Below are 14,093 nucleotides of genomic sequence, written 5' to 3'. Positions count from 1 at the left end.
TAATTCATTAGCTGTTCAGATCAAACGAGCAAAGGTGTTTCTAGACTTGAATTACTGTCTAGTTCCAGAAAAATACCCTTGGTCTTCCTTTTTCCCTCACTAAGGTCCCAGAGTGCTTTCCAGATGGTATGCTGAATGATGGAGTTCTTTCTTGGGCCTCATCTCCCTAATTAGAACACCCTGCCTCCCTCCTAGCTTTGTGCATGTCCACAAGCTTCAAGAGTGCAAAGTTTACAAGTATCATTGTTAGATAAAGCCCAATCCATTTTAAGTTCTGACTTTCATGTTGCAGAATTTTTTACTTTTTACACTAATTTTGGAAGTCTTCCTATACCTTTGAAGGGATGATGTCACCCAGGATGAATAGTTTTGGGGGGCTGGGAAATCATGATAGCTTCCTTCACAACCAACACTATATTCTAGTATGTTTATAAGTGGATTTTGTTGAGTTTGTAACTATGATGTAAGATACAGAAAATATATTGTATATATTTTCTAATGCTAAGGAAAAACACCTGAATAAAGGCTTCAGATACAGAATAACTTACTTTTCTGGAGAGGAGAAATGTTTTAAAAATAGAAAGCTCATTTTCTAAAATTCAGTGTCCTTTATGTTTAAAATGAGACTCCTTGATAACTGACACCCCAATTGTACATGACTGTAGGATCATATTTTGAGATTTAAACTGACTTAATTCCCTTTCAGCTGATTCCCTCCCCCACACTTCCTGCCCCTTCCCTGAGAAATGTGCTCACTGAATGGAGTTTCTTTCCTTCAAGGATGTTGCAAACAGATGAGTTGTATTTTAATGCTTTGTTTTCTTATTCACTAAAAAATAGCGTATCTTACTCTTAGATAACCGGGAGGTGGGGACTAGGAGTATCTGTGCAACAAAGACCTAAGGCACCCTTTTTTCTTTCCTTGCCTGCTTAGGAGCAGAAGCAAAGATGAACAAGACAACTAGAGTAGCTAGTCCATCTTCCATCTCTTGACAATACTGTGGGATCTGTCAAATCTGCCAAGCCACAGACTTCAAACCCTACCAGGAAAGAATTTTTTTTTTTTTTTAGAAATGGAAAAACAAAAGGCACAAAGTAATTTACATGAGGAAGCTGTGAGTACAACTTGAAAATATTAACAACTGAGTAATATTTCTGAAATGTTCTGACACATAGAAGCCATTTCTTTCTTGAGTATGAATTTCAAGTGTATATTTTTTGTTGTTGCTTTCTTCCTAGCCCAACCCATAATACTAATGTAAGTCTTTTCTCCACTTCACAACGTTGGGTACTAGATGTCTGTGTGTTTGTAGATCAGGTTGGCTTACCAGCCCATATTGTATGTATTGTTAAAATGATAGATGAATGTAGTGTTCTCAAGAGCAGGAAGGAGGGCTTTGAAAGTGAGCATCTGGAGACAACACTGCTAACACATTTCTGGAAACAAAAGCCAGATTTAGAAATGTATCAAGGAATGTAGATGCTTGTGTAGTAACGTGCAAGCTCAGAGCATCATCTACACCAACTAGACACAGCCTTAATAGTAATCCAGAGAGGCTCCATGCTGATCTGTTGCAGACTGGCTACCAAGGCTCTCATATTCAGGGCACCTGCTTCTCCCAGACACTGGTGTAAGTGGGGCTGGTGGTGCAGAAAATGCTATCCATAGGACTTTGCTCGGGCACAGAAGTCGAGTCTTCTACACAATGATGTCATAGACCCGACCCACTCTGCCCAGCCACTCTCTCACAGCCTGGCGGACTCGGATGTCAGTCACATGACAGGTCAGCTGGCTGATGCAAGGGAACACTGCTGGCTGCAGGGCCATGAAGGTCTGGTCTGGCAGGATCTGAATCTGGTTGAGAACTGTTAGCACCATGTTTGTCCATGCCTACGAGAAAGGATTTAACAAAATTACTGGTTTTACACTCTCCCAGTTTCATTGGAATGCTTGAGTGTGGCTAACACTGACAGTCTAGAAGTAGGTTTTCCCTGACTTTAGCTGCAATAAATTAGTCATTGCTGATTTAATATACCTGTAACAAACTCATTTTAACCTCACATATGTAAAAATGGGTAGACTCATGTAACATCTGGAATACCTAATTTCCAGCTTTCCCAAACTAAAATCCCATTTCTTATCTTTCCACAAAAAATTTCCATTAGTTACATGCTAATATAAGATAACTTAGATTAGTTCTGCCTTAATTTAGGATAACTTTAATGAAATCGTAAGCAAAATCCAAGACCTGAGACATCAATTCATACGTATGCTTTAAGAAGGTCCTCTATTAAAGCATTAACCAAGAATCTCAGTTTGACAAGAAACTTCCAAAAGTCTAGGGTGGTACTTATTGAATTATATTTATTTTTAGCATTAAAATATTCCCATATGTGGTCCTAGGTCTTTGGAGCAATCCATGACAAAAATCTACTTTTTAAAAAAGATATTCAGATTACTTTTTGGAGGGCTTTCTCTAGGTCTTTTTTTTCATTTCCCTTCTCTCCTCTTCTGAAAATGGAACAATACTGTTAAACAAGACTTGTTAAGATTTGTTGGTTTTCCTAGCTTTAGGTTTATTTGGACAAAAAGAGCGTTCCCAATTCTCAAATCCCAGATATTCAATCAGGTGTGAATAAGTCACAACAGAATTTTACTTTTGCCCTACAACACCGGGCCTCTGTCGTGCCCTTGAGCAGACACAAGTTGGGTTCTGTGTGCTCTTTTGTCCCACCTTGGAACACGCTGTGTGTGGGGCTGCTGGAGGGGATTTGCCTCACCTGGATCTGGGCCTCAGCATCTCGGATGGAGATGCTCAGAGAACTGCCGGTGGAGCCGGAGCGAGGCCTCTTGTCCTGTCGCAGCAGCTCGGGGCCTGCACTGAGGGAGTGTCGCATCTGGCCCTGGTCCATCAAGTGCTGTGGCCGCTGAGGCAGCGGTGAGTCAGGGCCCCGTGGTCCCAGAACCTCACCCTTCTTCTCGCCTTTGCCGTCTTTGGGGAAGGTAGGCAGATTGTGCTGCTGTTTCCTCCTCTTGTATTCCGTCATCAGCTTGGAGATGGTTCTGTCTGCCGCCATGGTGTAGATCTTGTTACCCGCGTTCTCCCACCATTCCTTCTTCTTGCTGGGGTCCTTCTTCTCCACTTTGGGACTGGGGGGCAGCATCAGCCCGTCCCCGCTGGCAGCACGCAAGCCCAGCAGTGACTCACCCCCATGCTCCCGGAGCTGGCTGCGGTCGTCCTCGGATGGTGTATCCTTGCCAGAGAAGCCACCAGTGGATGGCGTGGACGACTCGGACTGGAAGGAGGGCAGAATGAAGAAGGGGTCACTCTTGAAGGTGGGCGGCTCCTCTAGGCTGTTCTCCAGGTCCAGGTGCATTTGTATGTAATGAGTGCACAGCTCCATGCACAGTTTGTGCAGCCGCTTGACCAGCCACACCCAGTCGGCGTTGCTCACTGGCTGTACGCTCAGGGAGGGAAGGCGGGCCCTCCACCTGCGCTTCTCCTTCCCCCTGGGTGGGCTCACCTGCGCAGTCTCCTCAAAGATGTCCTCATCCTCAGAGGAGCACTGTTGCGACGAATCGGAGCTGCGCTCATCGTCCTCAAAGAGGACCTTCTTCACCTGCTCAGCCGTGATGGCCTCCTGGTTGGTGAGCACGGCGCACACCAGGGCGTGGAAGTAGATGTTGAAGCTCATTGCGGACTGGCGGTAGAGGTTGGCGGCGCCACCGATGCCAGACACTTTCTTGAGCAGGCACTTCAGGCCCGGGCTGGTGTCAAACTCGCGCGCTGTCCTGTAGGAGTCCAGCAGCAGGTCAAAGATGACAGCTAGGTTCTGCATGGAGATGTACCTGAGGAAGCCGGCCAACTTGGCTTCTGGGACTTGGACGGTCTTGTCCTCCCCTGGTGAGGGGCCTTTGACAAACTCTTCCAGCAATATATCGTACAGGTTCTGGAGAAGTACTTGATGAGACAGTAAGCTCACCACAATTTCCCTGAAAGAGACGCTTCACAGGCAAAGAAAGAGCGCCGTCAGCAGTCACTCCAGAGCCCTGCAGACATCACACCCAATTCGGCACCATCCATGGTGGAGATGCGAATTCAACTATGCACTGAGCAAACTCTGCTAAAACCTGGATGGTCCTCAAAAAGCTTTGGATTTGAGGCACATCACATCCGGGGATTAGAGATGCACAACAGTCTACAGAATTTCCCAGACTGTAAAAATCAAAACTTTTGGTCCCAAGCATTTCAGGTAAGGGATGCTCAATTTGTATTTACAGTCAAAGGCTTTCTTTAAAACAAACATAACTCTCTTACACATAAACTTTTGAACAATATTAGAATTTCTGATACTTGCCAAAATCAAGGCACTATGAAACACGTTAAGCTATATGTTAGCTATATGTTTTAACTCATGGCCTTCTCATACAAAACCAGGTAGAAGTACAACATTTCTCTGAACACAGACTGGTCTCCTGCCAGCACACATGGCCAAGACTTCCTTTGTAAACCTTGTATGGTCCAGAGAGGTCTGGCTGAGAAATAGTCACTCACTCCCATGCAGAATCACAGTTTTCTGTACTTTCCTTACCCAGGGTACCACAGGATAAGGAAGCATTAGAAGTGAATGCTGCCTACTTGGGGATTCAGCTTGTTTTGTTTGGAGATTGTAGTATGAAGACGACAATTTCAATTCCAGGTATTGTGTACACCACATTGAATTCACGAGGGTGTTTGCATGTGCTTCTCCTTGCTGTTAGTTTTGTGCAAACAACTTGTACCACCTGTTGCTAACTGGATAATTATAAAATTATAACAAACTTCCTTATATTGATTTCAAAGATCTGCCCAGCTTGTTAATATTTTCTTGCTTTGCTCTGTGTCTTGCTATGACCTTGACTTTGGGTTGTGATCTTTAGCAGAAAGGCATACAAATCCTTCTATACATGTAAATGCTGACTGCAGAGTAATGTGTTTTCCCTTAACGACAACTGTAATCAAGGGGCAAAGATGAAGTGATGAACAAAGGACTCATATTCAAAAGTAGTAACCAGACTCTCCCTCCCTGTTAAGCTTTTCATTTTATTCGACAGAGTGACATGCAGAAGGGGGATCTAAAAGCTACCAGCACAAGCCAGGGCTTCACGTCTATCATCACGGCATCCTAGCTAAGAAAGGGACTCCTTCCCTGATTAGCCAAGTCAAGTCCTTGTTCACTGTCCTCTGTATGCTGTCACACTCTCAAGGGACAGGGAGGGGCATCTCGTTCCCAGTGCCTTAGGAAAGTGTCCAGTGACACCAGCACTCCTCATCTCCACAACAAGCCAGACCAGACTGGCTGTGGGAGCTAGCTCCTTGTACAGAACTGTTCCCCTTAGGAGATGGCTCTGGACTGCTGAGATGGGAATGCATTCCCGATGGGTGAGTTGGATCAGCCTTCTGCAGGTGTACAACTCTCAGCATTGGGTGGGCATTGTGGCACAGTGGGGTAAGCCGCTGTTTGGAGCCCACATCCCTTGTCAGAGTGCCTGGTTCAAATCCTGCCTCTGGTTCTGTTCCAGTTGCTGATGACATGCCTGGGAAGCATCGGTAATGACTCAGCAGTCTGGGTTTTCCCAGCCACCCATGGGGGCATCCAGGTGAGTTCCTGGTTTTTTATTTCCACCTGGCCCAGTCCCACCTATTGCAGGCACTTGAAGAGTGAACAAGCAAGTGGAAAACATCCCTCCCTCTGTCGCTCTGACTTTCACACAAACACTAATAAACCCCTTAGCACATGAGGCTTTTTTACATCACCTTCCCTGAGAAATGGAAAGCTGTTCTCCAGCAAATACTCAAATAACGTTACCAATCAAGATTGTCTCTTTGATTCTTTAAGATAACTGTTAACTAACTGTGCATGTAAGATATAGTAACAGAAAAACACAGTGGAAGGGCCAGCAAGATTGAAGACAGCAAAATCCCAGAAAAATAGGGAAATACTAATCTACAGTGACACAACCCTTCACCCTCCTCCCCAGGAGACAAGAAAGGTCTCAGAGAAAACCTACCTTTTCCTAATTTGTTACACTCAGGTGCTTCATCCCTTTTAAGAAGACAGTCTCACTTTGGAGGCAAGACAAATCAGTCTGGAGCATGTAGCTCTCAGTGCTTAACAAGCAACTGACTTAACAGATGCCAGTGTCAGGATCACAGATAAACACCCATGGTTTCAAGTACCTCTTCAACCTAATTAAGATGATGTGCATTGTGTAAAGCTTTGGGCTATCAATGTCAAAGCTATTAAATGCACGAACATCTCTTCTATTAAATGCTGTAATTTGAGTTTTTCCACAGGTGATCTTTAACATGGACCTTATAAAGTCCATGTTGTACCTAATCAGATACAACACATTTTGCTTAGGCATCCCTCTTCATCCACTCCATTCTCCCCCCTGTGTTAGCAATTGCTTTTTAGAGTCAAACACAAGAGTAGGAAATACAGAGAATGTAGTCTGGCTGAGAGCTCTTAACGTTAGAGAATATCTTTTGGCTCAATGGAGTTGGCTGAAGGATTTAATATGCTTTCCTCATCTTACTTAATCCAGTGAGTGGGTGATTCCATATTAAAAGTGGCAAGTGATTTTATCAGCCAAATTTGCTGTATTTTTAAATCTTAACCTCTAAAATCTTCTAAGCCAGTAATATATTAGGTTAATATTTTCTATTTTATCTATAAATTTTAGCCTATTTTTCCCACTTGTGTCTTAAAAATACTTAAAATTAATATGTTGCAAGTAAAACAGTCATGTAAAATGGGGGCAAAAACATATCAATGCTTAAAGATGTGAAAGAATCCTACAACCTTGGACCTATAAACAGATATATATGACCAACACTTACAAAGCAGTGAGTGGCAGTTGAAGGAGTCAGGGATAGAACTGGGAAGAATAGGGGATATTCTGGAAAAATTCTATTTCTGAAGTGCGGTGCTAAGTCCATAGTTAGTTTCCATTCAGGGTTTATAATCTCAACATTCTACATGCTGTTTCACACAAAACACATGCCTAGAAACATTAGAACTTGGGTGACATTTCTAAGTTATGTTGGCTAGTTAGGACAGCAATCTAATTGCCTTGCTAACACTTGGATAGATTATCTAGATCCTGGGGAATGACATCAAATATCTTAGCCTGAGCTGCTGTAATAATATCCTAGTGACTGGTTGGCTCATGTCTCACAGCTCTGGAGGTTTAGGTGAGGACTGACTTTTGCTCTCCTCCCAGAGGTGCTACCCATTAAATCATCATGCTGGGGGGCTAGAATTTATGCATGGATGTGTGGGGGATGCAGGACCCAGCATTAGGTCATTGCACTTGCAAGTGGCTCAGGTCAGATGCTTGGGCTCCACCAGACCCGGTTTGATTCTGGTGCTCCAAATGGCAGTCACATGCCCTTGGGTAAGTGACCCAGCTTCTCTGAATGCATTCTCATGTATACAATGTGTGTGGAAGTACCCTCTGCTACACCTCACCCACAGTGTTCAAATGCCCACCATCATTACTGTCAGTGGTCAGAAGTTGATAATAGCTTATCAACTTCATCAACAATATGTGTTAGACAGGATGTTACTATTTGAAAGGGGCACATTTATCATAGCAAGACACAGATGTTTTTGTCTCCTGACAGTTACCTTGCTTACACAATTTATGTGTTCCTCACTGAAACAATCTGAACCAATTACTGTTGGAACAATTATTGTTTCGGGAGAGAAAATTCCCAATCACTTGTGAGGGTTAGGGCTGGGTCAGGACAAAGCTGGGAAGCAGGCCCTCAATGTGAGTTTCCCACGTGAGTGGCAGAAACCCAGTCACATGCGTCATCATTGCCTGCCTCCCAGGATGTGGACTCAGGTACTCAGGCACAGATGTGGGTATCCCAAGAGACTTTAAAGCATCTTCACCCACTTGGGATTTGTTTTAAAAGATGATTGTAAGTACAGTGCTACGGGCTGAACTATTTTCCCCTAAATTTATACTTTCAAGTCCTGTCTTCTAATCCCTGAGCAGTGACTATATTTGGAGCAAGGGTCAGAATGAAGTCACTAAGTGGGCCCTAAAATCTTGTAGGACTGTTGTCTCTGAAAGAAGAGACCTGGCCATGGACACATCCAGGGAAAAGATTGTGTGAATGCCCAGGGAGAAGGCAGCACTGCAAGCCAGGAGAGAAGGCTCAGAACACACCCTACTTCCTAACTCCCAGCCCTCAGAGAGGTGAGAAAATACATTTTTGTGTAAGCCACCTTATTTAAGTTACTTAGTTATGGCAGTCCAAGCATACAAACACAAAAACGAATGTGGAGCATTCAGTTCCAAAGCTAAGGGTTTGCACAAAATTCTTTGCTAAATGGCTGTGTGTAGTCAGAGTATGCATGGCTGAGCTTGGTGATGCTGGGCATGACTGGCAAAGAAGTTCCCTGTCTGATCTGCAATGTCCCATGTGTCAGTCTTCAGCAGCTTACCTTTTCTTGGTGTGTCCATTTGGCTTCTCATCAGGGGGTAGTTCAATGATGAGCTGACAGGACTGGGCATGATCGAAGTTGTTTGGGGTCTTCGGTGAGCATTGGGTGTCCAGCATGAACACCTGCACCAGCACAAAGAGACATGATTCAGAACAGTGCATCCCCTCTGAGCTCCACCAGGGATGAGTGGGGCGCCCTGGGGAGGTTCTTTCCTCTTCCTACTCTCATGTGTCTGAGAGAATGAAATGACCTGCTGGAGCTGTATTACAAATGCAGAGCGCTGGAAGCAAGGAGTAAATAAGAAAAGTTAGCTGTTGACACTAATGCTAATAACACCACTGCTTCCACCACAGGACACTTCATTACACTCCAAATAGCAAGTGCTGCCATTTAATATGAATTAAGAGTAAATAAAGAAGGGCTATGTTTGCAAAAGATCATCTCATTTTGATATCTGTTTGATATGCTATTAAATCCAACGCGAGAAAAAGAAATTAATTAGGATGTCTCCTGCCAGGACTACTGATGTGGTCACAGCATTGCAACAGACGGTAGCAGCACTGACTGATCCGATCTTTGAGTTAGATGATTTTAATTGGCATGACTTAAAATACCTTTGGGAATACTGGGGCTATTTTTAAGCAAACTTTTTCCTCCCAAATCTTGTATGAGTTATCAGATTATTGATAGATTGCTGGAGGAAATTTTGGGAGCGAGGGAGATGGAAATAGGAAGTAAAAGACTGATTTCTTTCAGAGAGGATTCTGTTGATTTTCACATTCTGGCTGCTATGTGCACAAGTAGAGCTGCACGCTGAGGTTACATGTGACTGCTATTTAGGTATACTCTCCCTTTGGGGACCCCTCTTTTGCTTGCTCCTAAGTGGCACCCCTAAGTGCCTTGCTTGCTACCTTCCAACATGTCTTCCATCCTGGCTTCTGCAAACTGACCCGGGTGCTCCAAGCAGAAATGTTCCCTGGCTTTAGAACCCACAGTATCCTCACATCTCAGGGTGGTGTGAGATGCAAGTGGGAGGACCTTGTCCCATAGCTTAGGGATAGCTGAGAGAGCCCTGCGGGAGCCAGGCCAGGCCAGGAATAAGGGCATTGTCATGGAGTTCTTTATGTGGATGATCTGGGGATCCCAGCTGGTCAGTGTGCTATGGGGAAACTTTATCCAGAATTGAAGTGGATATTGTAGGGAAATAAAACCTTTTGATCATGACCTCCACTTCATTGTAATTCAAATCTGATAGTTGATATACTTTGAGCATTTAATATATATTTAAGCAGCTATCACATAGATATTCAAACATGTTTGCTGATTTCATATTATGGAGTGTTGGGGATACAGTTGCTTCTATTTCTTTACTGTTGACCCTAAGTGTCCTGGAGTCCATTTCTGACTTATGCCACTGCTGTGAGTCCTTGTATGTCTCGGAAGTGCAGGGATTTAGCTAGTGTGCACTAAATGTTTTCTCTATGCTCTATGAACTCCAAGGTAAAACCATAGATCATATTCTTTGCTTCAGGCCCTTACAACCTGTTTTTGTGACTTCTCACATGTGTCTCAACAAGAGAACGGCTATGGATACACAGTGAATTCTGCATGGGTGAGTGCACTTGAATTTTAATGATCTGCTATGATCAATTCATTAACTCAGCTCTGTTCTTTTCGGGAGATCAATCAAAGGAGTTTGTGATCCTATACCATCCACTGTCTAATTTAAGCATACAGTTATTAGAAACCTCATTAAACTGTGTACAAGGACAAGGGGCTGCCGAGAAGGCTCTTCTGGGTTTGGGTGTCGTAGGGTGCACTGAGCATGGGATGATGGAGAGAACAAAACACTGGTGATTGGAAGAATCATACAGGTTAGAGATCAGAGTGAGAAACTACAAGGAGACTTTAAAAAGTTTGTGGAAAATAGAACTAAAGCTTATTTTGGTGCAAGCATTTTTGAAATCCATGCACTGTGCTTTCATAATACACATATGTATTTCCATGAACTGTCTGAAGACTAGCTGTATTCATCCCTGAGGTAAAGAAACACAGTCTCATGCTACAAGATTTGCAGACATGCTCTGGAGGCCCTGAGAGAGAGCCCCAGGCCTTACCTGCTGGGCCATGGCTCGGATGCGCCAGTACTCAGCCTCAGCACTGGGAGAGGAGGAGGGAGCAGCCACGCGCACCTGGCAACCTTCCCCACTGAAGCTCTCGGTGCCACTGTGGAAGCATCCCAGCAGGTCCTGGTAAGAGACAGCACATGTTCACTGTGGGCATCCTAGTTCAAGGCACACAGCTTTGGGTCGGACACTGGCACTGTGCCTGAGCAGTAGTACTGATCCAACCACTTCTTCCTTAGTCTCTGGGGGATATCAAGTGATACTCCCTACTAGAGGAGACAGGGAGAAGCCAGAAGGCTGGTTGGAGGCATCAGGGAGCTATGGAGATGAGGACCTGCCCTAGCTCTCGGCTTGCAGCAATTTACCTTGACAGGTTTGAGGGTGGCAGAGAAGGCATCCTGCAGGGCACAGCAGGCAAGCCGCCACATCTCCTCTGTGAACACCGGGCCTGCTGTCACGAGCACATACCTGCCCAAAGCACCAAGGACAAAACCTTTGAATCTGCAGATTTTGTGTTGTCACCAAAAAAATAGATCTGGGTAGACTCATGCATAGGTTTGTTCTATGGTGTCCTTTCAAGTTGGCCTGTATCTTAACACCATTTCCTTCTTTCCATCTAGTATTGCATTATCAAAATGCTACTTCCTGAACTACTTCAACATAAAAAGCAATAATGGATCCATAATAAACAGGTCAATGTGGAAACAGACAATGCATAGAAGACAGTACAGGTTCTAACCTCACTTTTTCCCATTTCCTACCACTGTTCTACAAATAAGAAACATTTAAACTCAATCCAGTGCATTTTATTGTCCCCAGGACTCTTAATTTCCATGCATTTGTTCATTTTGTTTTCCTGTGTAGAGAGTCTTCCTCTATCCAAAGCTTGTTTACCTTGGAGCCTCTGGGCAAGTGCCAGGGGAAGTCCTTGCTGACCTCCTGAGTTTGCTGGTATTTAGCTGTTTCTCAGCACTGTTAGCATTTTCAAGTGACCTTACCTCTATGCTGTCATTCTGCATAGGCTACCAGCTTCTGGAAGGCAGGAATTCTAGTTTATATCACTTCTTATACACCAGAGTACTTTGTGTCATGCCTTACAAATATTTGCTGATTGAAGAGTATTAGCACACAGTTATTCGTTACTTATGAAAAACAGTCTAGGGACAAAGCTGGCTTTTGTGATACCTCATTGCCTATCAGAGTATCTGGGATGGAGCCCCACCTCTTTGTCCAATGCTGCTTATGCACCTGGGAAGTAGCAGGTGCAGGAGAGCTTGAACCATCACCACCCAGGCAGGAGACCCAGATGGAGTCCCTGGCTCTTGTCTTCCTCCTGGCCCAGGCTCAGTCGTTTAGACTTTGGGAGGTGAACCAATAGATGGAAGCTCTCTCTCTCCCTCTTTCTTTTTCAACTAAATAAAATCTTTAAGAAACAAAATTCTAAAACTGGATCACTATCACAAAAGGTGACTGAGTTTCCTACCCTTCATAATAACAATCCCATTCATGTCTTCTCACCTAATGCAGGAGCAGCCCACTCTGGAGATGGTTTCTGTGGGTTTGGCCACACACGCTACGAGTAACTCGAAGAGGTCCTTCAGCATGGTGTTGATCATGCTCTCGTACCGGATGTCTAGGGGGAAAAGTGAAGGCAGGGTCACAGTGAGCTCCAGTTTGCAGGGGTTGACTGAAATGTCCATAGTGCAAATGACATGAGTCTGGGTGATTAAAATATATATATATATATATATATATAAATGTCTGGGTAAAATAAGAATGACAAAAGGGCAACACTCCCAAAATACCTAGTAAAATCACAACACTTCTCTTAAAAAAAATTTCACTCAATTTCAGCTTGTTCCATCCATGGCTACATATAGCAAGATATAACAATTTGATTCACTTGTGTTAATGTATATTTTTTCAAAGTGAAGTATATATTTCATCCCATATGGAAATTCTTTAAAATGAGAAAAATATACTTTTCTGATAGTTGAATTAAATGAAATAAATTTTGGGGGAAGTGAAATTAGTCCTATCAGTTTATACACTATCCACAGACTTAAAGAAATATTCCTAAATGATAACATTCTCTTGACCCAAAAAAACACATCTGCATTGTTCTCCCAAGAATGCAGGATACCACAGAATCCTCCAGGGATCCCTTGCTGTGCAAAGCAATGGGCAAGATAGAGAATACAACCTCTTAGGATACAGTTCCCACTAGCATGTGGAGGAGACTCCCCCTGCCCCCGCCCCAGTTTCCTTTCTAAGTGTTGTTGATTGCAGGGCAAATGGTCTTTGCCAATCAGTATAGAAACAGTCCCTCTGCTTTGTGGCTCTCCCTTGGGGTCAGTGTTCTCTGATTGCTCTAGTTTTTCCCACAAGGGACCTCTTGTCATCTACTTCCATATGTCTTGCCTTTCTGCTTACAACCTTGATGGTTTGCAGACCTTCCCAGGGGCAGATCATGAGCAGGGGTTTATATTACACAAAAGTGGTTCCATCAACAGAAAAGCTGACAGATGGATCCCTCTTTTCTGCAGACATCAGGCTGTTATCTGCCCCTTGCTTCTGTAGCCAGAGAAACTCCTCTGCATCCTTAGCTGGCGAAGCAACTTCCTGTCCATAATTGAAAGTCTTTGTAAGATCTCCTTTCCTCCACTTGAACTCAGACAGAAACAGGAACAGCAGGACTCACCCTGCCCTCTCACAGGCTCCAAGGGGGTTTTTTCACTTTTTTTTTTAGCTCCATTATTTGAACCTGACATCCTTCTCAATGTACAAATATGCTAGAGTTGCATATAGTTTTTTATATTAACACTTTATAAAGGTACTTGGGGAGAGAGAGATCAATTCTGTAGCTGCTATATGGGCACCACAAACAGGAAACAGGTCAGTCTGCAGCCTGGGACTACATCCAGGTCTCCTGTGTTCATGAGGAGAATGAGTCCCCAGAAAGCCAGGCTCATGGGGCTAGGGCCACAGCTCATTTTCTGCCTATAGCACCAACATTCCATAAAGGGACCAGTTCGCGTCCCAGAGTTCCACTTTTGATCCAGCTCCCTCCTTATGGCCTGGGAAAGCAGAGGAGGATGACCAACATCCTTGGGCCCTGTTCCCACATGGGAGATTTGGAAGAAGCTCTAGCTTCAGACTGGAACAGCTCTAGTTGTTGTTGCCAACATGGGGAGTGAATCCACAGATGGAAGATCTCTTACCCTCTTGCTCTATAACTCTCTATCATGAATAAATAGACATAGGTAGATAAATAAAGGCATAACCAGGAAGCTGGATCAGAAATAGAACACCTAGGACTTGCCCCAGTACTCTGATCTGGGATGCAGGAGTTTTAAGTGGTAGTTTAACTTGCTGTGTTACCACCCTACAGGTATTTTCTCTAACCAGGCATGCATTTTGAATGCTCTGGTAATTTTGCAGATGACATATGGGTATCAGGTTTTT

The 14,093-nt window shown here is 44.0% G+C and overlaps 1 protein-coding gene across 1 annotated transcript in view; it reads right to left on the bottom strand.

Moving 5' to 3' along the window:
* Positions 1-1,482: 1,482 nt before the first annotated feature.
* Positions 1,483-14,093, bottom strand: part of ARFGEF3 (ARFGEF family member 3) — a 159,757-nt gene continuing 147,146 nt past the window's right edge. The window contains exons 29-34 of the mRNA XM_040965252.1: positions 12,147-12,261; positions 10,994-11,096; positions 10,620-10,751; positions 8,503-8,624; positions 2,782-4,006; positions 1,483-1,891 (exon numbers count right to left, since the gene is read on the bottom strand). Of these exons, the coding sequence (XP_040821186.1) occupies positions 1,700-1,891; positions 2,782-4,006; positions 8,503-8,624; positions 10,620-10,751; positions 10,994-11,096; positions 12,147-12,261 (1,889 nt within the window). The 3' untranslated portion in view covers positions 1,483-1,699. The remainder of the gene's footprint in view (positions 1,892-2,781; positions 4,007-8,502; positions 8,625-10,619; positions 10,752-10,993; positions 11,097-12,146; positions 12,262-14,093) is intronic.

This window comes from Ochotona curzoniae, unplaced genomic scaffold (genome assembly GCF_017591425.1).
Source record: "Ochotona curzoniae isolate NIBS_2020 unplaced genomic scaffold, NIBS_Ocur_1.0 scaffold_3890, whole genome shotgun sequence".
In the NCBI taxonomy this organism is placed as follows: Eukaryota; Metazoa; Chordata; class Mammalia; order Lagomorpha; family Ochotonidae; genus Ochotona; species Ochotona curzoniae.
The sequence above is the reverse complement of the archived record's forward strand: the minus strand, read 5'-3'. Positions and strand labels throughout refer to the sequence as shown.